Genomic DNA, 22,674 nt, shown 5'->3' with positions numbered 1-22,674 from the left:
AGTCACTTCTGGAAATAGCAAATTGGAAATCAAGAACCTTTAGGGGATGTGGAAGACTTCTCTTGGGGGAGGTGTATGGAGTGAGAAGAGAGTCCAAGTGAGAATCCCCATGGATCACCAACATCCTGGGGACCAGAAGAAGAATCCTTGAGAAGAAGTACTCAGGTAGGAAGAGAACCAGGAGAAAATTAGCTATACTGTCACAGAGCAGGGGACGCACCAACATCTCAGGGTCAGGACCATAAAGCGATCACCTTGGACAGGGGAGAAAAAGTGTCTGCAGGTCATAGCAAGGACACCATCTTGCTCGGTGAGGGTGATTTCAACAATGTAATGACAGCAGAAACCAGGTTATAAGGTTTGCAGAGTGATCAGAAGTGAGGAAGAAGAGGCAGCCACTGCAGAAAATTCTTTTGAAAATGTTGCCAGAGCTGGGAAGATGACAGGGAGCAGGAAGATGACAGAAATGTTCCAAGACATGGCATCTCCAGTAGAAGCCCCATCACTGTCCAGCTGCAGAAAAACACGTCATCTCCTCCTCATTCTGGAATGGCCTGTCCTGGGAGATTCAGAGACAGACGGTCCTTTACTTGGGGATTTTCTCATGGAAAGTTTGCTGGTAACATTATCCATTGATCCTACCTTTGTGTTCAGATATTTCCCTAAGCGACAAACATTGATACCAATAGGTAATATTTATGGAACACCTACTAAGCCCTGTGCCCTCAGTCTTACATGGATTGAGTCCTCAAGATATCTATCAAGAAAGTATCGACAAAGAAACTGAGGTTTGGGAAGATTTAGAGAGTCATGTGGTTAGCAGAAAAACCAGCATATGGGCCTTCCAACTCCACTGCCTCAGGGCTAGCTTCTCTGCTATCTCTCTCCTTTCTCCAAACATGTTCTCTCTGGCCCTGGTGCCACTTCCCTGGTACCAGGACCCAGTCCTTCTGGGAATTCAGCTTGCAGATTGAATCCTGGTTCCCTCCTGACCAGCTTGCCTATCTCAGTCCTACACTATTAGCCACAATGGATTGCGTGCTAAGATTGCTACCATTTTTCGAGCTCTTGTCTCCCATGTCCCTTCCTAGGGTACAGGGCTTGGTGCTATGTGTTCTTATTTCATTCCATCCTCAAGGCGACCCTATGCAGTCTCCATTACTTTGACCATTTTGCAGATAGGGAACCTCAAGTTCAGAGAGGGTATGTAATTTGCGGAAGATCACACAGCTAGTAAATGGCAGAGTTGGGACTGAAACCCAAGTCTGCCTGATGTAATAACTTCCCAAATATCCACTCTCCCTCCTATGGCCACAGGGCAGCTGCTCCCAACCCTCAGGTTTCAGGATCTTTGACACGCCACCCTATCCAGAATTCAATCATTTAGTCAGTCATCTGTTTGTTAATATTCCCTGAGCATATTTGTCAGGCTCCCATTGGTTGTATGAGATAGAAACCCAGCCAAAGAAGTTGGAGCAAGAAAGGCATTTATTGGCTCTTCGAGTTGGGTAGGATGTGGTTGCTGCTCCCAGGACTGAAAGAAAGACTTCCAGGCCATAAGAGTCAAAATTGGGTCTCAGTGCCACAAGCATGCCCTCTAAACTCCTCTCCCCTCTGTTGCCCAGATTGGCTTCTCCAATTAGTGGGAGAGCTGACTGTAAGTAACATCTACAGCCCAGTAAGGAGGCTTCCCTCCCCCCAGTGTCCACATATCAATTCCAGGGAAAGATCCAGGTTTTGCTTGGGTAGTGTGTCCACGCCTTGGGCCGGACACTGGTGCTAGACAAAGGATGACGTTCGATGATATGTGCATTTCAGGTCACTGGCTGGCAACGCGGTAGGATAAGTCAGCACAGCAATGGACAACCCACTAGGTCTCTGTGACAATAGGGGGAGTTTCCCAAAGGAAAGAGATGCCAGAAGTGGGATGATGGAAAACAGACTAAAGAGATAAAAAGTCACTAACTGTCACAGTCCATTACATTGGTCCATGCAAGAGACAGGGGCAGACACGACACAGACACCATCTTGGGGAGGTCAGAGCCTTACAAAGCCATTAATAAGAGCTGATAGCAACTATCATCCATGGAGCATCTATCAGGTACCAGGCATTGGGCCAAATACTTCCAGATGCATTATTTTATTCCAAGCTCACAATGGCCCTGGAAAGTAGGTACTATTATCATCCTATTTTTCTGAGTCAAAGAGACATTAGAAAATAACTCCCCTCCCCCGTTTTGGCAAGGCAGCCAATATAGGGAAAAATAAAAATGTTTATGGGCTAAGGATAAGGATATCCTGGCTCAGAGAGGTTAAGGGACTTGCCCAAGGTCACACAGCTAACATATTAAATGAACATCCTGGGAAACATTTGGTTAAGGGCCAAAAGAGTTCTTCTGTTTCTGTCTGCCAACCAAGGACTAGGGAAGTCTGTCTAGAGGTGAAGAGGGTGGGAATGTGAATCTAAGCAGAGATCTGAAGGGTAGGACATCTGGGCAAGTAACCAGGGAGGTCAAAGGGAAGAGACAATGGGTCAGTCTCCAAGAACTAAGGAAGGCAGGCCTGAGGACCACCCAGAACCTAGTTATTCCCTTTCACCTGTGGTAGCCCTTTGGAGATGTATAATCAGAGATATTTTCTGACAAGCCTCTTCTCCAGTCTGCTCTGATCAGCCTACCCCATCTTCAGAAGACATATAAACCAGTCCCTCAGCTTTTCCATTCTGGATGCCCTCTTGGGTGTCTACCCAGTGGATGTGGGTCCCAGACATTTGATCCACACAGGTAGCAGAAGAAATATCACCTCCATTTTCCTAAATAACTCACTTCTATGAATAAGACCGCAAATCAAGTAAGTATTAAGCAGTCCCATCTTAGCCTCTGAAACCAAGTTCATTGTCTCCTAACAACTCCCATGTTCAAACACCTCTCCCCCATCCTGCACGTGCACAGATGGTCCCGTGGACCCAAGGATAGAAACTCCTTCAATTTCCTCAGGCTCAGCCCGTTTTTGATGTCGGCTAGCCTTAGCATCAGACCTTCTGTGAAATGGTTGGTGGGACTATAGGAATCCATTTATCCGAAGTGCCTAGAGTAGTGACATTCACGGACACAGTAAACAGAATGATGCTTGCCAAGGGCTGAGGGAGACAAAGAATGGACAGCTATCACCAGCTGGATTCAGAGTTTCAGTTTTTCAAGATGGAGAGAGTTCTGGAAATGGATGGTGTTGGTGATTGCCTGACACTGTGAATGTACTTAATACCACAGAACTGCACACTTAAAAATGGTGAAGAAGGTAAATTTTATGTGCATCTTACCACAGTCTTTAAAAAAATGATGATGGGTGTGGCCTCTGGTTTCACCACATCCCCAGGAGAATATCTCCCCCTACCCGAGGCAACTAGACCCTCACCCGTACGGCTTCTGGAGGACCCGGGGCCTCTGGAAGACCCCTGTACACACCCCTCTGAGAGAGATTGGAGAATTGATGAAGCCATTACTGGCCTCAGCATACCGCTGGCCCCAGAATTCAGTACCCTCCATGGGCCAGGCTCAAAACCACCATTTAGCCCCATCTCTCTTGATCCTTCCTCCGTCTCTAGTTCCAGATCTCTACCTCCCCATCAACTGAATTTTTGATAGTGTCAGTTAGACTTACTTCTATTCCTCACCAACATTCAGCACCCAATGCTCCATGATAAGGCTCCTGCCACCTTCCTTCTCCTTCCTCCCCCAAAAGCCCATCACTTGTGGCCTCCTAAGTCCCAAGGCCAGCGGGCTCCTTGCATTCCATCTCTCCCAGCAGCTCTGCGCAGCCTTTGACATGGCAGAGCATGCCTTCCTTCAAACCCTGTCCTCCTAGGCCCTCAAGACGCCCCGTTCTCTTGGCTCCTCTCCTACCTCCCTGACTATTCCTGCTCCATCCCACTCATGGACTCTTTTCCAAAATTCCAGCCTCGACTTCCCGCTTTGGGCGCTAGTCTACACAATCATCCTGCTTAATCTCATCCTCCCGAAAGACAATTCAATTTAAAACACAACACAACACCCCTCTCAAGGCCAGCCATAGAACCGTATAATCAGTTGTCCTCAGGGTACCTCCCCTGTCCCAAACTGGACCCCTCATCTTCACCCCAGACCCCAGACCCATGGTTCTCCAGCAAAACTGTGCGCACAGCCATGCGCCCAGCCTCCCAAGCTATAAGCCATAAGCTCAAAGAGGCATCCTGGACTCTCCCACTCTCTCAAAGTTCAGCCCTAAATCCTGTCCTATTTTCCTAAATTTTTTCTTAAAGCTTCCCCTCCTCTCTGTCTCTGCTCCCACTCCAGCCTCCCCCTCTCTCAGCTGGATTCTTACAACAGCCTCCTAACTGGTCTCCTCCCTGTGGCTTAGCCCTCAGCTCCACAAGGCCACAGGGGAATCTCCTGAGAAGGCAAGCAAGTCCAAGTTCCCCTCTGATATCATCCCACCCCTCTGCCTCAGGAGAAAATCCTAGCACCTAACTGTGGCCTCCAAGCCCCTCGGGGATCTGGTCTCCCTCTAAGCCACTTTCCACAGAGCTGTCAAATAGCGCACAGTTTTAAAACGCACAGTTTTTTTTTTTTTTTAAGATTTTGTTTATTTATTTGATAGAGAGAGAGAGCTCACAAGCAGGCAGAGAGATGGGGGAAGCATGCTCCCCGCTGAGCAGAGAGCCCCATGCGGGGCTCGATCCCAAGACCATGAGACCCTTGAACCCTGGGACCATGACCTGAGCCAAAGGCAGAGGCCCAACCCACTGAGCCACCCAGGCGCCCCTAAAACGCACAGTTTTAAAGCGCACAGTTGGTTCCAACTCCCTCTCCTCTCACTTCTGCCTCTGAGCCGCTGCTCTAACCCTTCCCCCCTACCCCCCAGGAGTGCTCATCCCCACCTCCCCCACACTGACAGTCACCTGGGTAACTCCTACTTCTCCTTCCAGAAGCAGCTCAGGGCTTGCCTCCTGGGAGAGCCTGCCAGCCCCTGACCTGGGTTGCTCCCCGCCCTCCCCAATCCCTTAGCGTTTCTTAAAGAACTTGCCTTTGTCCTGCAGTTTACCGCCCCAACTTCTCCAGGAGCTGTGAGCTTCCTGAAATGCTGTCTTTCCTATCTAGGACCCCAGAGTCTAGTCTGTCTGGTACACAGAAGGTGCTGAATAAATGTTGAGTAAATGGACGAGTAACTGAAGAAATGATCTGTGTCTAACGCACACCTGTCACCAGAGCCTCCAACTCCCAGCTCTACCTACCTTAGAGCTTGGCACACAGTAGGTGCTCAGTAAAGATTGTCTGTATTCTATTTTCTGAATTAATCTGCTTCAAAGCAAGGTCTGGGGGAGGTTGGGTATGATGAAGGGAAATGGGGAAGGTCTGGGCAAAGAAAACTTCGCCAGAAGAGAGGTTTGGGGTGCACCGCAGTGGGGGAAGGGGCGATAGGGGTGCCTGGAAAGGCGGGAAGAACTAAGTGCCCAGACCGCTGCCCCTCCGCGCCCGGAGGTCAGACGGAGTCCCCGCACGGCTAGTGCGCCTCCAGCCCCGCAGACGTAGGACCCTTGCGGTCCCCCCGCAGCCAAACCCCCCGGTTCGCGCGCTGGGCGCTCGGCGCTGGGCGGCGTGTGTGTCGCTTTAAAAGCTCCCTCCCGGCGCGCAGGGCCGGCCCCTTCTCTGACAGCGCCGAGCGAGCCGAGCCGAGCGAGCCGGGCGGCCTTTGAGGGAGCCAGCGCCCGCCCGGGCGGCCAGTCCGGCGGGGGGCGGCGGGGCGGGCCGGGGGCGGCCGGGGCGCGGGCGGCTCGGCGGCGCGGCGCTCCGGGAGCGGGCCCAGGCCCGCGGAGCCCCGGCGGGGCAGGGCAGGGCGAGGCAGCGGAGGGAGGCCCAGCTCCGACCCCGCGCTGCTCTGCCCCACCGGCAGCGACCCGGCGCCGGGTGGCTGGCGAGGCGGCGAGCGGAGCGGGAGCGGGCCAGGGGGGCGGCGGGAGCGGAGCGGAGGCTGCGAGCCCGGTGAGCCCGGGCCCGGCCCGGGCCCGCCGCGCGCGCCCCCTCCCCTCCCTTCCCTGCGCCTCGCCTCCTCCTCCTCTCGCTCTCCTCGCCTCCTCTGCTCCGCCCGGCGCCGCTCCCGCCCGCGCCCGGGCCGCGGAACCCAGCCCCGCCGGGCCCCCTGCCTCGCGCGCTCTCGGCCCGGCCCCGCGAGGACCCCGTCCCCGCGGCCGCCGCCGCCCCTCCCCCCCGGGTCCGGCGGCTTCCGGACCTTTCCGACCGCAGACTGAGCGGTGGGAGCCTTCTCGCCCCCGGCGGACAGTGGGGCCGGGCTGAGCGGACTATCGCGGCCGCTCCGGACGCCGCGGGTGCCGGAGTGCGGACCTTCTGGGTCCGGGTTGAGCGCGCCCCGGGCGCCCAGCGGTACCCGCTCACTCTCGGCAGGGCAGGCAGACCCCGGCGGAGCCCGGAGCCGGCCGATCTGGACTGGACAGAGCAAATCCCGGACTGTGCGGAGCCTGGGGGATCCCGGGCGTGGGCTGAGGGGATCCCGGCGCCCTCCGATCCCTCCGACTTTGGCTCACACGCTGGGACCGGCCCGGCGTCGCCTCGGTCGCCCGGCGCCCGGGTCACCTGTGGCCTCGGAGCCCCGAGCCCCCCGGACCCTCTCTGGTTCCCGACCCGGAGCCCCGCGGGGGTTGGGGGAGATTTTTCCGGCCCCCTTCCTTGGAGCGCGGAGGCCCCGCCCCCTCCCACCGTCCAGATGTCTCCCAAGGCGGCTCTGAGGACCTCCCTGTGGCCGGGGGCCGAAGGGTCCAGAGAAAGAAGCCCGCCCTAGGGAGCCTTGGGGGCCCCCCAACGTCCTCTTGGGGCTTGGCCCCCGACGCTGCTGGGAAGGAAGGCTGGTGCCCCCACCCTTGGTGAGTCCGGGAGCAGAGCGGGGGTTCAGAGGGAAGGCGGGGCTGAGGAAGGGAGGGTCCGCTGGGAGTGAGGGCACCCTGGGGGCACTGGGAGGGAGGACGAAGGACTGGAGAGGCCCTCTCGTGAACCAGCGGGACAAGGCCTGGCTGGGGGGGTGGAGGCACGGGGGACTGGGGAAGCTAGGGCAGGGTGCCCCGTAGCAGGCTGAGGACTTCTGCCTTTAGAGCAGGGACTCCTTCATTTCCTTCTAGAGGAAGGGCTATGCTGTAGATAATCTGCCTCCATCACCCCTCCCCACAAAGGAAAAAAAATCCCCAGCGACGAAGGGTGCAGGCTGGCGAGAGGAGGGAGGCAGCGGCATTGCTTGCCGGCTGGTGGTGCAGCCTGGGAGGGCTGACGCCAGGCTTGCTCTCTCTGCAGGGGGCTGCCCTTCTCCATCCAGCTCCCTTTTCAGAGCTGCCCACATCTGGAGCCCCCACCACAACCACATCTGGAAGACCCCAGCCACCGTCCCTCTGCAGGTGTCAGTTGCACCCGGAGACCTCTGCCTTTGCAACCTCCTAGGAGTTGTGAGGGATTCCTGCTGCCTTCCCCCATCCCAAGGGCATCTCTTACCCTTAGTCCCTGCAGAGTCATCCCCCTGCCTCGGTGTCCAGGCTCAGCCAGAGATCAGCTCAGCCCAGGCACAGGCACTCCAAGTCCTGGCGGCCACTCCTGAGGCCCAAGGCCCCTCCCCCTGTCCTCCTGTGTCCTCACCTTGACCCCCTCCGTCAGACTCTGTCTTCCTCTGGGTGTCCCATTCCCCACCCAGAGGCAGAGGAGGGGGGGTGGCAGGGGGCAGGGGCTGGGTGAAGGCCACCCAGGGCCAGGGTGGGCTGGGGGGCCGTTAAGATGTGGAGCTCTGCCTGGCCGAGGGGGGCTCCGTGGTGGCAGACGCAGCGTGTGCCCGGCTGGGGGGAATATGGGCAGGCCTGCAGCAACGTGGTAAAGGATGAACATTCGGGGCGCCCCGGACCTCGGGCAGCCCAGTGACGACCCCAGCAGTGGTGGCCAGCGGGAGAGGATCCGACAGCGCATGAAGATGGTCATCGGGCAGCTTGAGGGCATCCTGCAGGAACTCAAGGAGGTGGCCAAGGAGCTAAGGGAGGTGAGTGAGGGGCCAGGCAGCCCCCCAGACCAGTTTTCCTGGGCCTGGCCCAAAAAACACACATATGTGTTTCCATTTGTGTGTGTGTGTACTCAAAGCTGCATGCACACGTGTCACTTTGCTGGGTACTTTCTTTTCCTTGTTCTCCTTTCCCCCAAATCTGCTTTGCTCGGGACCTCAGCATACTCCAGGACTAGCGGGGCCCTGAGGTAGCAGAGCCAGTTTGGGCAACATGTCATGGGCCCAGGGTTCTGTGGTTAGCACTCGGGGCTGCCAAGGTGATAAATATAGACTAAATCCCACCGTAGCCTCTTAGTGGGAGACACTCTCCTGGGGCCCAAGCTGGCTTCTGATCCCACCATCTGCCTCCCAGACTCCGACCTGCTCAGAAACGGTTCTGGAAGAGTGTTGATGGCCCTACTGAGAAGGCCTAGCTCAGAGCATTCTCGAGAAGTCACACTCAGGCTACTCAGAACCCTTGATCCTGGAAAAATTGAAGCAGCTATATGCTCCCTGCCCTGAGATGGGAATGCATCCAAGGGGCTGCTAGTGGTGGGTACCAGGGTTCCTGTGTACTTTGGTTGGGGGCTGGGGGCTGGGGGCAGGAATCTCATCTAAATGCGTGCATCCCTGTCCAGAGTTCTGAATGTTTCTGCCAAGGCTGAAAAGTCACTGAGAGATCCTGAGATGTGTGTCCCTCTCTGTCTCTCTAAGTGGAGCCCGGTTTAATTACTGCTTCCCACATTGCTGGGGTAATGAGGTACACATGTCCTCAGCCCTGCCCCCTGGGCTGTGTTCAAGCCCAAAATGCATGACCAGCGTTCTGAGCCACTGGCCTGAATTTGCCCACTGGGTGCCATTATGCCAGCCAGGTGGGCTTTAGGCAAATTTCACCTCCCTATAACCAGGGCCCCTGCAGAGATAGCAGAAAGAGTGATTTAACGGGAGTTATGGGTTCCTGCTTTCCCCAGCCAGCTGTGCGGGAGGATGGGGGCTCTAGGAGGATTGAGAAGAAGGGGTGATGGTAGGTGCCAACTGCAGCCTGACCTGAGAGCCAAGGAGCAGGAGATGTTTGAAGGGAGCTGTATCCAGAGCAGAGGGGTTGTGGAGAGGCTGGGACATGACCTGATGTGGGGTAGGGCAGGGCAGCCCCTCAACCCAGAATCAGCCTTGTGGTGAAAGCCAGATGCCCCCAAGCGACCCCTCCTCTCCCAACCTCACTGGTCCAAAGAACAAAACCCGTCTTTGTCACTCCCTAGCCCATCTTTTTCTAGACCCTCTTTGGGTCCATCAGGGCCATGGGAACCATCCAGAGTCTCGGTCTTGGGCAAAGGTATGGGACTTATGCCAGGAAAGAGCCCACCCAGAAAAAAGCCAGGACTGACTCTAAGCCTGGAAATATGACAGCACAGAACCTACTCTCAATTGAGCATCTTCCCCAATCCGCCTCCCCTGTTCCCCCAAACATGGTCCTCCAGGTCATCCATAGGTCATCCATACCAGCCCTGTCCATTTTCTGTTTGAAGAAACTGAGGCCCAGAGAGGGCTAGGGCCTTATCCAAGCTCACACAGCCTACCAGGGACAGAACTAACTGGAACTCAGGTTCCTGTTGCCTCTTCTGAGGCTAGAGCAGGTGGGCCAGCCAGCGACCTTTTTGCATCTTGACTGGGTCTTCTAGAGATGCTATCTTATGCTCATGCCGTGATGCCCTGAGGGGGGCGCCCTTCTGGGGACGAGGCAGGGACACCAGAAGTACTAGGATTTATTTGCAGATTTTTAGATGTTCCCTCTCTCTCTTCTCAGCACATACACTCACCCACCCCCACGTCTCGAACAGCAGAGCCTCAGGTCCACAGGCTGTGCAGCCCAAAGGCCTGAGCCAGGACAGAGAGAGATGCATTCCCTCCCCCTATATACCCTGGAGGCCATGTGCCTCCACCCAAGACTTTGGCAGGTTGCTACGGCAACCAGCATCTACCCCGTATGCCACTGCCTGCCCGCTGCCAATGGCACCCAGCTGGGAGGGGGACAGGCCTCAGAACTCCCCCATCCCCCAGGCAGGGTCTGAACACGGGGTGATGGGCCAAAGGGAGTGTTGAGGAAGGCAGGTGAGGCTCTGGGAGGCCCAGGCAGAAGAGGAGACACCCTAGCTGACTTCCTGTGTGATGGGATTTGTCAGGAATGGAGCTACTCAATGGGGATGCCATGACTTGGTTTGGCGTATGGGGTTATAGCCCTGTGATCTTGGTTCTTGATCCTCCAAGGGGGCTTCTAAGGCAGGATCTACCTGGCTCTTCTCAGTCCCTTTGGGTCTACCCATGCCCATCCGGGGCATGGATAGACCCAAGGTCCAGAGCGTAGAGGCAGGTGCTTGTTTGTTCATTATACCTCCTTCCCCAGACACGACCAGCTCAAGGCTCACTGAGCTGAGGACAGCAAAACACTTAGATATAAAGGCAAGATTTGCATGCAAGACTGCGGGGGGAGACCACAGGATGCTTGATTGAAGGAGCTAGTCCATTCTCTTCGTCCTGCTGCTCCACTTCCCTTAGCCCCAGACACCACTGATCAGGGCAAACTCTCCTTGTCCCCTGGAGCATACAGCCTGAAATTCACAGAAAGACGACAGACACTAAAGCACTTCCTCCCCCAGACCCTGAGCCTCTGTCTCCTCATCTCTGAAATGGGGATGCCAATCTTCCCCATCTCAGGATGCTCTTACAAGGATTTCTCTGGGGCTTGGTATGTGGTAAGTGGGGCTAACACGGCCCTAAAGGTTTTGGAGTTCCCTCTCCCAAAGCTCCCCCGCCCTCCCAGACCCTTGCTCCAGCTCTCACCGGGCTCCCCCATGTGATAGGAAGCGAGGTCCGTCCCATGGGTGGGTAAAGTTCCTTAAAGGACTAAGAGAGGTGAGGAATGTGAAAGTGCTTTGAAAACTGAAACTGCCGCAGAGGGATGTGACAGTCGATCATTAATTAGCCCTCATTCTCCTAGGTTCCCCAATACTCCAGGATGCCAGGCCAATCCCAGCAGGCTCTCGAAGCTACACAAAATTCCATACATCTTAACTCAGAGATGCAGCGCAGTCCAGAGGCTAAGAGCACAGGCTCTTAGAGCCAGAGGTCTCTGGTTCAAATCCAAGATCCGCTCCCTTCCTAGCTGTGTGGACTTGGTCAAGTTACTTCACCTTTCTGGGCTTCTGTTTTCTGGCAAATGAGGATACTGAATGTTATACCTCCGCAACCAGCCCCAGGCTATTGTAAGAATTAAATGTACTACCGTGTATAAAGTACTTAGCACAGAGATGGACACAAAACTAGCTCCACATCTTTTCGATATTATTAATGAGACATTCTGGCATTCGCCGGCTCCTTACTCCATGTGTGGCCTTGTTCTTTTGGAGTCCTATGAGCTTCTTAGCCATGATTGGAGTGGTCCGAGCCAGGCCCCGGGCCTTCTGGCTGGTACCCTTCAGCCTCTCCTGCGATAGACAGTGCCACCCTCTTCCAGCATGGAAAGGGGTGCAGAGTGACAGCGATGGGGGAACGGGGTCTCCAATGAGATGCCTTTGGAAGAGAGACCCAAAGGGTACAAGACAAATAGATATCCAGAAGAGCCTTCCGGGCAGTAGGTGCAGCTCATACAAAGGTCCTGAGGAGGAAGTATGGAAGTGTACTTGGCATGTTCGAGATCAGCAAAAAGGAAGCCAGAACAGCTGGAGTGGGGTGAACCAGGAGGAGAAAAGCAGGAAAAAAGAAAGGTCAAAGAGAGAGCAAGGAGTCCAATTACACAGAACCTTGTAGACCATGGTATTCAGATATACCCTCCGTGAGAACACCACATGCTCTCCAGCAACCTCCTACTTGTGGTTCTGGATGGGCACCTGCCTCCCCACTGCTCTCCTAGTTCCCCACCAGCTGCAGGGCCCTGAAAGTCAGGGTCAAATACTCTCATCCTTGCCCTCCAGAAGCTGAGTTCCTCCCCTTCCTCCTGCCCAAGATGTCACTCAGCATAGGAACTCATAAATGAACCTCAGGTTCACTGTGGGGGGACATAACTTGGCATGCCTGCCCACCTGGGGTGGCCATGGAGGATCCCACACACACACCTGGTTTTCACAGGGAACAGGCCTGCTAGCAGTTGTGCAGTCCCCTGGGCAAGGGGCTGCCTCTGGGGCGGCATGGAGAGCCAGGGGCTGTGCAGGCACGAGATGGTTGTGGCCCGGCCAGGAAGCAGCAGGGCAGGAGAGGCTGGGGACCACGGAGCTGTGCCAAAGTGGGTCAGCTCTATCACCCGCAGCTCAGCAAGAATTGTGCGGAGCTTTTCTTCTTCTTATTTATTTATTTATTTATTTTTTCCTCACCTTCCTTTCCTCCCTTTTCCCTTTGCATTCTCTTCCTTTGGACAGATTCACGAAGCTCTCTGGCCAATTAGGCCAAATTGCAGGATGAGAGTCATAAATCACAGTCAGCTCTCTCCCCCCTCCCCAGCTCCACAGCCCCTCCCCCCGCAAGACAATAAATAACATAATCACAAAATTAAAAAATAATCAGTGGTCATAAATAATGCAGATCTCCAGTTATGTAACCAGCTGCCTGGGGAGCTGGGAGGGAGGGGAGGAGGTAGCAGTTTGCCGAGGGAGGTGAAGGGGCCAGAGATGAGGGAGATACCTGTGCTGGGAGTCCTGAGTCCTCAGCCCTGACTCTGGGGCCTTAGGGAACACAGATGTGCTTTCCTTGGCATGGAGGCTCAGCCAGGGCTGGAGGGAGGGCTGGGCAGGCGAGAGAGAACTGTGGAACTCCCTCTCAGAAGAGCAGCCCCCAGCAATGTTTTTGTTTGTTTGTTTTTGTTTTTGTTTTTTGCCCCCAGCAATATTTTTAAGGCCTCTGTCTCACCTCATCCACTCATCAATGGCTGTATTTGCCAACAGTGTGCCAATCTCTGTGCCAACTGGGGTTGCCATGGTGGGCAAAACATTCCCAGTCCCACCCCTCGGGGGGCTTACTGTCTCGGGGGTGGGGGGACATCCATCATATAACATACATGCGCATTAAAGTATAGCAGTGATAAATATCAGAAAATATTTTTAGGAAAGGCACAGGGTGCCTTGAGAGCCTGTCATAGGGAACCTGTCCTCAACGGAGCGTCAGAGAAGACTTCCTTCTGGAAGTGAGATGGATGAGTAGCAAAGGAGGGAGCATCCCAGGTGAGGCCCAGAGGCAGAAGCGGGCTCAGGGGAGTGTGTAGAGCTGGTGAGGAGGCAAGCCTGGCAGACTGGTAGCACCTGCTGGAGGACAAAGACCCTCCAGGCCAGAGTTGGTGGGGGTTTGCTTTCGAGAGGCTCAGGAGTCTGGGTAGCAGGGAAGTGCTGGAAGTGGAGGGGTGACATGGTCCCGTTGTCTGATTACTGAGTGCCTTAAATGTAGCAGGAGTGGGGCAGGAAGCTGCCACCAGACAGGGACAGTCGTTCAGATGAGCTAGCTGAGGCAGTGAACAGGACAGCAGTTGGGGACGCCCTCGGGGTGGGGCAGGTTTGTCATGGCTCTCAGCCCTACCCTTCCCCTCCAGATCAGGCAAGTCTTGTTCTTAAGGTGCCAGGACTCCTGACTTGTGGGCTCTGTTCCACTCCTCCAGTGCCTGGAGCTTACCTTAGTGTCCTCATCAGCAAGCACAGTGAGGGGCTGAAGTCAACAGTGTTTCCAGTCCCTCTGGCTTTGAGGCTCTATGATTCTCAGATTTTTATGTTGTCATTTCTCTCTCCATTCTCTCTTCTCCCCCTCTCGGTCCTTCTGTATATATAATTATTTCCCTGCACTCCAAGACAATCCCAAATTATGTGCAGGCAAAATGATTATTAAATCTCAGAGAGAAATCACAGATTTCGAGGCATCCGAAGCAGACAGGCAGGTAAGGTGGGGATTGCCCGCCCTCCTCCATGCCCACGGACCCCATGAAGTGAGGTAGAGGGGCCCTGCCTACCGTCTGGGTACACTGGGCACATGACTCCTCTTTCTGATCCTCACTTATGTCATTCAGCAAGTAGCTATGCCTGTCCCTCAGGCTCGGGGCCAGATTTGCCTTTGAGCTTCATTACCTCTTGGCCATAAGACCCTCTTCTGCTTCCCTCTGCTCTGTCTGGAGACAGACCTACTTGAGGGAACATAGGTACCCCCCATGTGCTAGGATTTGAAATGCCCAACATGTCCCATTATTCTGCCACAGGCACTGGAAACTCCCATCCGCTCTTGGGCCTGGTGCAGGCGCCTGGTCCCATAGGAGCACCCACGGGCACACGGTGGGTACTGATCTAGTCTGTGTTGTTCTACCTGCTTCCCGTGCGTCATGTCATTAAATCTTCCCAATGGCCCTATCAAATAGATACAACTCAAATTCCCCTTCATGAAGACACTTAGCACAGGGACGCTGGGTAACTTGGCTAAGGTCACACAGCCTGTCAGGGTGAGGCCAGGGTTGGACTCCACAGTCTGGCTTCTTAAGTGCTTGGTGGTGCCAATTCTGTGTTTTAAGCCACACCCATAACTAGTGAGACCCCGTCACCCTGGTGAGGAGAGAAGTTTCATCCCACTTTCAGGGAGGACACCGAGACTGGAGAGGGAAAATCACGTGCTTCAAGTTCCTTAGCTGAGACGTGGCCTCCTTGTCATGACTGCTAGTCCCCCTCTGTCCCATCCCTCCATACCCTGGGGATGAAACCAGAGAAGGGTGTTCTGATGGAGAAGGGGAAGGGACTGAATGGGAAGGCTGCCTGAGCAGGTGGCCTGCAGGAACTTCTTGGGTGGGAAGGAGAGTGTCCAGGCCTGACAGCTTTAGAGATACTGCCCCTTTAGAGATCCCTGGCCTGTGTGGTCTTCCTCACAGGGCATTAGGAGCTCCAATTCTGGGCCCAGCCTGGCCTCAGCCAACCCTGTGTGGTCATAGCCTGTCACTCAACCAGATTCCTATTAGCTGTGTCCCCACCCTGTGCAACAGCAGACTCAGGCTCAACTTGGTCAGGGTCTCATTTGAGGGTATGGCTGTCCCAGAGACACAGGGCCTCCCCTCAGGCTGGCAGCACTCTGAGGTTCTGGGTCTTTGCCATCCCAGGCCTCAGGCCAGTGGTTCTCAAAGTATGCCCCTGGATTAGCCCCTGAAAGTTTGGGTATGTGCCTTCCCAAGTCCCCCTCCCCCACCCCAGGACCTACTGAATCAGAAACTCTAGGGGGTAGGCTGGAGCACACTCCAGTGTGCGAGCCGAGCCCCCTGCTCTGGGCCGGGGCTCCCAACCCTCAAGTGGGGCTCGGGCTGAGCAAGGGCTTCTGAGGGAGAGGGAGTCACTTGGGGGTGGGGGGCATAAGACAGGGTGGCCAGATTGGAGAGTGGGACCCTATCTCCATTGCCCAAGCCCAGAAATCACAGCAGCACCTCATAGTGGTGTGCAACTTTGCAGGGGAGCAGCAGGAGGGGCTGGAAACTACAGCACCCCCCCCCATCCCCTGTAGTTACTTGTGCCTGTGGTGTATCTTCTAGAAGCTCAGGAGAGGATGATCTCATGGGTGGAAGTCTGACACTTAGTAGGTGCTCAGAGATGGGAGATGATGACACTGTTCTAATCAGTGCCCCAGGGAGACTTTTCACAGCCCTCCTCATTGCTAAACATGAAGCCCTGGTGAGGATGGCAGGGCTGGGGTCATCACACTTGAATGGTTGAGGTCCAGAGAGGTTATGTGACTTACCCAAAGACACACAGAACAATGTCCAAGTTAAATCTGAAATCCAAATGTCCTAACTCCCCCAGTCTGCAGGTTTCAGCCAAGTGTCCCTGCCACCCTGGGGGCCTGGAGCTATGAGGAGTGGATATCCCTAGGCATGGACACCCCAAAGCAGCTTCTCAAGTCATCCCTATAAACACAGAGTTCTAAAATGTCAGAGATGGAAGGGACCTTAGAAATAAACCATTCACCCAACCTCCCCATTTGCAGATTGAGAAACTGAGCCTCAGAGGGAAAATGACGGACCAGGTCACCATCAGAAACCGCTCCCCTGCCCCAACTTCTGACCAAGTAAACTTCCTGCTGCCCCCAAACACCTCAATCCATGATTTTTGGCTTTGTTTTCATCTTGCACATTGGGGGACTCTCTACCCCACCCCTCACCGACCACCTAGCACACCCCTGGGCAGCAGTCATCCTCATAAACATCCGTTAGACTACGGACTTCCTTAGTTTGTTCAGTAACAGACTGCTCTGACCCTGGGAAAAAGCCCCAGGGAGGTGCTTGGGACGGATCCTGGGCTCAGTGACTCACTGTGTATGTCCTGTCCTTGGGTCATTTGGGTCTCTTGGTCTCTCTACTTGGCTATTATTGTTTGGCTGTTTTCAGTTTTGGTCGGAATCATTTCTCCTCCTCTTACACGGTCCTCTTCTGACATCTCTGATGGGGTCTCCCTTTTCCCCTCACTGTCTTCATCCCAGTTTCTGTGCTGCAGGGCCTAGGCGAGGGGACGTCCTGAGGCAGGCCACCTGGATAGAGGCAGGGTGTCCCTGCACATGGGGTGAGTTGGGTGCCCTGAGCTTGGCAGCCAAGCTGCCCCCTAAGTGCTTGTCACAAGCGGCTCTGAGCCTGAGAGGGGGGTTTCCTTACTGCTTACCAAATGATGCTTGTGTTATTCCTTCCCCAACAGCCAGGGTTGATCTCCACTCATCAGGGCACAGGGTGGGGACGGAGGGAGGAGGCTCTGGGGTTTGTGGGGGTGCGGTGGAGGAGACCCACGAGGATAGTCATTGACCAGCAGCACAAGCTGGTCCAGGAGGGTTTGGAAAACGGGGGCAGAGTCTTCCTCATGGTCACCCCATATCATTTCTTTTCCAAAGGTGTGTGGTCTGCTCATCTCTCCACTGAGTGGCCTTGCTGGAGGGTCAGCCCTGTGTAAACAGCTGCCTCTCCATCTAAGGAAAATGGAGCTCTGAGCACCAGGGCTGTGCCTAGAGCAGCAGCTGGCTTTGGGGAAGAGGGGTGTGAGGGTGCAAGGCTGGAAGGAGGGGCTGAGGAGTAGGAAATGGCCCAAACCTGTTCACCCTTGTCCAACATGGGCCCTCAACAGGTGGACAAACCCGTGACCATCCTCTGGGGTCATCAGCCAGGCATCTAGCAGGGTGGGACGGGGACATGCTTGCACCCATATGATGCTAGGCCCCCTCACCCCTCTTTCCTTCCCCGGCCAGGTGGTGAGCCAGATCGATAAGCTAACCTCAGACTTCGACTTTGAACTGGAGCCAGACGACTGGACCACGGCCACTGTGAGCAGCACCTCCAGCAGTGACAAGGCGGGCGTGGGCGGCCCCTTCGACCTGGGGCACCTGGACTTCATGACGGCGGACATCCTTTCAGACAGCTGGGAGTTCTGCTCCTTCCTGGACGCATCCACGCCCTCGGACTCCGTGGACGGCCCTGAGCTGACCCGGCCCGGGGCTGGCCCTGACTACCGGCTCATGAATGGCGGCACGCCCATCCCCAATGGGCCTCGGGTGGAGACCCCGGACTCCTCCAGCGAGGAGGCCTTCGGTGCTGGCCCTGTGAAGGGCCAGCTGCCCCAGCGGACCCCGGGCACGCGCGAGAGGGTACGGTTCAGCGACAAAGTGCTCTACCACGCTCTGTGCTGTGATGACGAGGAAGAGGACGGTGAGGAGGCGGTGGCGGAGGAGGAGGTGGGCCTGTCCCCAGAGCCGCCACGTCCAGAGGCCCATGTGGGCCCCCTCAAGCCCTCCCCCACTCCTTATAAGCCAAGGCGCTCTCCATTGACTGGCCGCCGCCCAGGCCCCACCTTGGCCCCCGAGCAGACTCGAAGGGTCACAAGGAACAGCAGCACCCAAACGGTGTCAGACAAGAGCACTCAGACATTGCTGCCCTACACGGCTGCCAAACAGAAAGCCAAGGGGAAAAACTAGGGGCTGGGGAGGGGCCTGGGGGGCGGTGGGTACATAGAGCTATAAATATATATATATATATACATATATATATATTTAAACAAATGCAGTCATAATAAAATTTTAAAATGCTAAGTATCTAGCCCCAAAGGCCCCAGAGCTTTCTCGGAGCTCATCTTAGACACAGAGGTGCCCCCTCACCATCTAGGTCCCAGAAGGGGTGGCCAGAAGCCCCTTCCCTTCCTTCTCATCACAGGGCTCCTGGAAGGGGTGTTCAAAAGTATGTAAATTAGGTGGGATTCCTCTCTCAGGTTCCTGAGCATACTGGCTCTGGCTGCTCGCTCTGGCCCTGGAGCTGGCCCTGTCCTGGAGGGGATTTATCTGTAGGTGGCAAGCTCACAAGGAGCAGAGTCCAAGGTCAGGGTTAACTATTGGTCTGACAGGCAGGACTGAGGGCCTAGCGGGTCCCTGGGTCACCCCAGCCAGACCCAAGATCATTTACATCCACCTCCCCCCATGTTTTCTGCTCCAGGGCTGACTTTTGCCTCCCCTTTCCAAAGGCAAACTTACCTGGAGATCCATAACCCTACCCCACCCCCTTCCATCTCAGGGTTACTGAGGACACAGAGCAGGAGCATGGGCAGGCTTCCATGCTGGGGAGCGGGCTTCCCCAGACCCTGGAAGATCAGGCTAGGTTAGGGGAGACTAGGTTTGGGGAGACTCGACCATCCCCAATCCTTCTAGCCCCCATCCTCAGCTTTGTCCTCTAGGGACAGAAGACTCAGGGCAGAGCCCCAGCCAGTGCCTAGTGTGGCCTGAGTAGGCCCAGTGTAGACCTGAGGCCCATGTGAAAAAGCAGGCAGCAGCCACGGGGCACGGGGGCGGGGGGAGCTGTGAATGAGGGCTCATGGCAGGCACCTGAACTTCTCCAAGGAGGCAGACCCAGAGAGGAATCCAAAGGCCTTACGAGGCCCCTGCTTCTTCACACAAGGACCTGAACCCACTTTAACAGGTCTCGAGGGCCACCAGCAGAGACAACATGGGAACCCACAGGTAAAAAGGCTTCATCTGGGGCGCGGCCTCCACAGGGACAGCACCTGCCTATTCTTGAGCCAATAATCACAATCCCTGCTCACCGTTTTTGGGCAGGTCTCTGCCACTGCTATACTGAGTGTGTTTTAGAACGTTATCTCATTTGATCTTCCCAATAACCTGATAAGAGAGGAACTCTTACTGTCCCCAGTTTTCAGATGGAAAGACCAAGGTTCAGAGATGTTAAGTAACTGCCCTGAAGTCACAGAGCCTGTGCCACCCTGCCTCCCTTGAGTGTGTGGTTTCCAGGCTGACCCTGGCTTTGCTCTCTTGCAGCTTTGTGACCTTGAGCAAGTCCATTTGCCACTCTGAGCCTATCTACCTGGTCTAGAAAATGGGGCTGCTAGTCTTCACCTACCTCACTGGCTGCTGTGGGCCTTTGACAAGATAAGAAATGGGATTGGACATGCACTGTGATCAATGTGACTCCCAGCCTGGTTTCCAGTGTTTTCCAGGGAGGGGAGCATCAAGGGGTATGGGGAAAGAAGCCATACACACCCCCAACTGGGAGCTGTCCCTGGGCCACTGCTTTGCCTTGCCTGCCCCCTCCCCCCAAGGCAGCTTGAGTCCGGGACAGCTGCAGCTCCATCCACTGACCCTCCCTCGGAGCAGGGAAGTGGTGGTCAAGGCACAGCAAGGATGTCATTCCTCGGGGGGCCTCCCTGCTGCCCATTTCAATTAAGGTAGAGTTACAGCCCACCAGGACCCATTGAGAGGGGTCTCTGCTGAGACTGCCCCTGCCTGAGCCCAGCAGAGGGGAGACAGAAAGATGGTGCAGACCAGTCTGGAACAGAGGCCGAGGGTGCTATTGGCGTGACACAGGCCGGGCCAAGTATGTGTGGACTGCAGCGTGGGGATCTCCCTTCATCCCTTCAGGCCTGGGCTGAGGTCAGGAGTCAGAGCCCTGAAGAGCTAGCCACGGTGCAGCCTCTGGAGAAGAAATCCATGGGTGGTCTGGGGTGGGTGGTTGTGCTAATTGCCGGGGCCAGCCTGAGAGTTCAGGGTCTGAGCCCCTCTGTCAGTCCAAGGCCACTCTTGGGCGGTTCAGTGATAGGACGTGGCTCAGAGGATGGATGCTAGGGGCTCCCCTGAGGAAGGAGCCAGCTGGGGCCTGCCCTATCTGACCATGGGGATGGGGCAGTCCCTTCCCGGGTCTGGAATCACCTAGCTCTGAGGGAAGACATCCACTTCTACCTTCCAACTTGTTTTTCCTCTCTGATGGCCAGATTGTTTCTGGTCTTAACAACAGTCAGGGTAGAGAAACTACAGAATGGTCCCCATTTCACTGAGGAAGAAATGGAGGCCCAGAGCCAGAGATCTCTGAGAGAGCCCTGGACAAGGCATTGGCCTCTCCCAGAAGCCCACCCCCCACCCCACCGCTACATACACAGCCATCCACTCTAGCTCTGGGAGTCCATGTGGGCATGGCTGACATCTGTCAGCTGTTCCCTGTCCCGCCGCCTGGCTACTTGCCTCAAATGGGCCAAAAGTGCAAGGGGGCCCTGGAAGAGGAAAATGGGTAGAGGTTCTGGAAGGCCAAAGAAGTCATTGATTCCTCTTATAATTATGCTATACCCGCATGGGCTTCCCTTAGAGTGGCGTGGGCTCCTTGTGGCTTGCTTGTGACTTGAAACGCAAAATGTGGCCACCCAGGGAAAGAATTGTGGCCGTCAGAGCTGTGGAGCTGTGGAAGACATGAGCCACAAGCTCCCTGTCCTTCAGACAGAAACAGCTGTCCCCGAGATCCTCCTCCAGACCTGCCTGCTCCTCCATGGGCAAGTCCCTCTCCCTCTACGAACCTCTGGCAATTTCTGGCTCTCCTCACCCAGTATGTCTATCAGATCTCCCTATTTCTGGAAAATCTTATTTTACCGACCACCGACTGTGTGCTCATGCTTGTGGCAGAGGGGGAGGGAGGCGAGCTTGTGAGCAGGAGGAGTCCTAACCATCATAAATAGCTCACATTCACTGAGCATGTACTATGTGCCTGGCCAGTGTTCTAAGCATAAGCCTTATCTCATTTATTCCCCACAGCAAACATGAGATAAGCAATAATAATGCATGCCTATTTTCCAGATGAGAGCCATGAAACTCTGAGAAGTTAAATAACTTGCCTGAGGGCACAGGGTGAGTGATGGCACCAGGCTTTGACCCCAAAGTCAGTGACTTGTCATTCCAACATCTGCGGCAGCCAAAATCCATGGTCGGGGCGCTCTGGGGGTGAGGGAGGGGGCTGGAGGTCTGAGAGACAGGTGGCCTGGTGAGGACAGGGAGGTGTTGAGAGCGTGAATGACGTTCAGTCTTTAGAGAGCTTGGCAATTAGTGACATCAATGCCATGGCCCTTGACACAGAGCTTGGCACCGAATGGATCATGAATGAGCCCCATTTGCAGAGGGGGCATTCATCGTGGGTTCATTCAATCCAATTTTATTGTAGATCTCATTTGTGTAGATCTTATTTGTGTCCGGTCTCACGCTGCTTATGCACACACATACACACAAGCCCCCGTGGGGATCTGGTCTGGTGTGGCTGGGGGCTGGGAAAAGGCAAAAAGGAAGGGTGTGAGGCCTCAGGATGAAGGAGTCAGGGGTGACGTTGTGTCCAGACTCTGGTCCCTGGGAGAGGAGCCAGGAGCATGAAGCTGCAGAAAAGCTAGGTGAGGAGACCACTCTGAATGAGGTGGACATGGTGGCAGTGCCCCCAGTGTCTGAGAATAAAGAGGTACCACTCTCTCCATTTTACAGTCAACGGACAGGTGATCCAGTCTCTACATGCGGTCTGATGGGACCAAGAGGCAGAAAGGACAGAAAACCATTTAGAGATCTCAGCACCATCCACCACCCCCCGCCCCCACCACCAGAGGCAAAGTGAGGCTGTACTGACAGAAGAGGGAAAGGGTAGGAAGGAAGCTGGGAAAGTGAGACAGGCCTAGCCTTCCGCCTTCCCCTCCTGAGTCCCCTTCCTCTGCGCCAACCCCTCTATCTCCCACTGTCCAGCTGTGACTTATATAAGAAAACTGACAGTTATTGACTACCTAGGATGAACTACCAGTAAATGACAGGTTTAGTAATGCCCAGCACGTTGTAAGTTGCTCCATAATTATTTATTGAATCCTTGGATGAAATACAATCTTCACTTCATAGATGACAGTGCAAATGAAGACACAAGGAATTTGTTCAAAGTCGCACAGTCAGAAATTGAGGGGGCTGGGAACTTGACATTGCTAATATTATTTACTCTATATGTTTATGGAGTACCTCCTCTTTGGTATTGTGTTAGACACCATGTGTCAATGATCTCACCTACTCTACAACACCCGTCCAGGTAACTGAGACCCTTACCATTTTACAGATGAGAAAACTGAGACACAGACAGGTAGAGTATCCTGCCCCAAATAACCAGCTCCTAAGTACAGAAACAGGATCTGGATCGAGACTCCCACACGTTCCCCGTCCAAAGTAAGCTTTCCCCTTCTCCCGTCTCCAGCAGAGCCTGGAAGCCAAGGGCTTCAGCCATATCGATGCCCAACCTTTTCTGATCCGGGCTGAACTGGCATTTGTTAGGAGTTACAGGGTGTGGGAAAGACTTCTGGGAGG

The 22,674-nt window shown here is 55.0% G+C and overlaps 1 protein-coding gene across 2 annotated transcripts; it reads left to right on the top strand.

The window, feature by feature from the left end:
* Positions 1-6,775: 6,775 nt before the first annotated feature.
* Positions 6,776-18,123, top strand: INSYN1 (inhibitory synaptic factor 1). Of its 2 annotated transcripts, none has more exons than XM_082734321.1 (3): positions 6,776-6,913; positions 7,335-8,061; positions 17,284-18,123. In XM_082734321.1, exons 2-3 carry the CDS (start codon positions 7,906-7,908, stop codon positions 18,004-18,006), a joined length of 879 nt encoding a protein of 292 aa, XP_082590447.1. In that variant the 5' UTR covers positions 6,776-6,913; positions 7,335-7,905; the 3' UTR covers positions 18,007-18,123. The 2 variants fall into 2 exon arrangements, with proteins under 2 accessions (XP_082590447.1, XP_082590448.1); XM_082734322.1 differs by lacking the exon at positions 6,776-6,913 and adding an exon at positions 16,534-16,613 and having other exon boundaries at positions 7,989-8,061.
* Positions 18,124-22,674: the final 4,551 nt, after the last annotated feature.

Source organism: Mustela nivalis, assembly GCF_964662115.1.
Source record: "Mustela nivalis genome assembly, chromosome: 6".
NCBI lineage: Eukaryota > Metazoa > Chordata > Mammalia > Carnivora > Mustelidae > Mustela > Mustela nivalis.
Note: the sequence above shows the minus strand (reverse complement) of the source record. Positions and strands in the feature narration are given on the sequence as shown.

What these genes read in the sequence shown, in the direction of transcription:
- INSYN1 (XM_082734321.1), top strand. Translation starts at nt 7,906, where the DNA reads ATGAACATTCGGGGCGCCCCGGACCTCGGGCAGCCCAGTGACGACCCC. An exon ending in TGGCCAAGGAGCTAAGGGAG is followed by an intron (nt 8,062 to 17,283) that starts GTGAGTGAGGGG and finishes TTCCCCGGCCAG; the next exon opens with GTGGTGAGCCAGATCGATAA.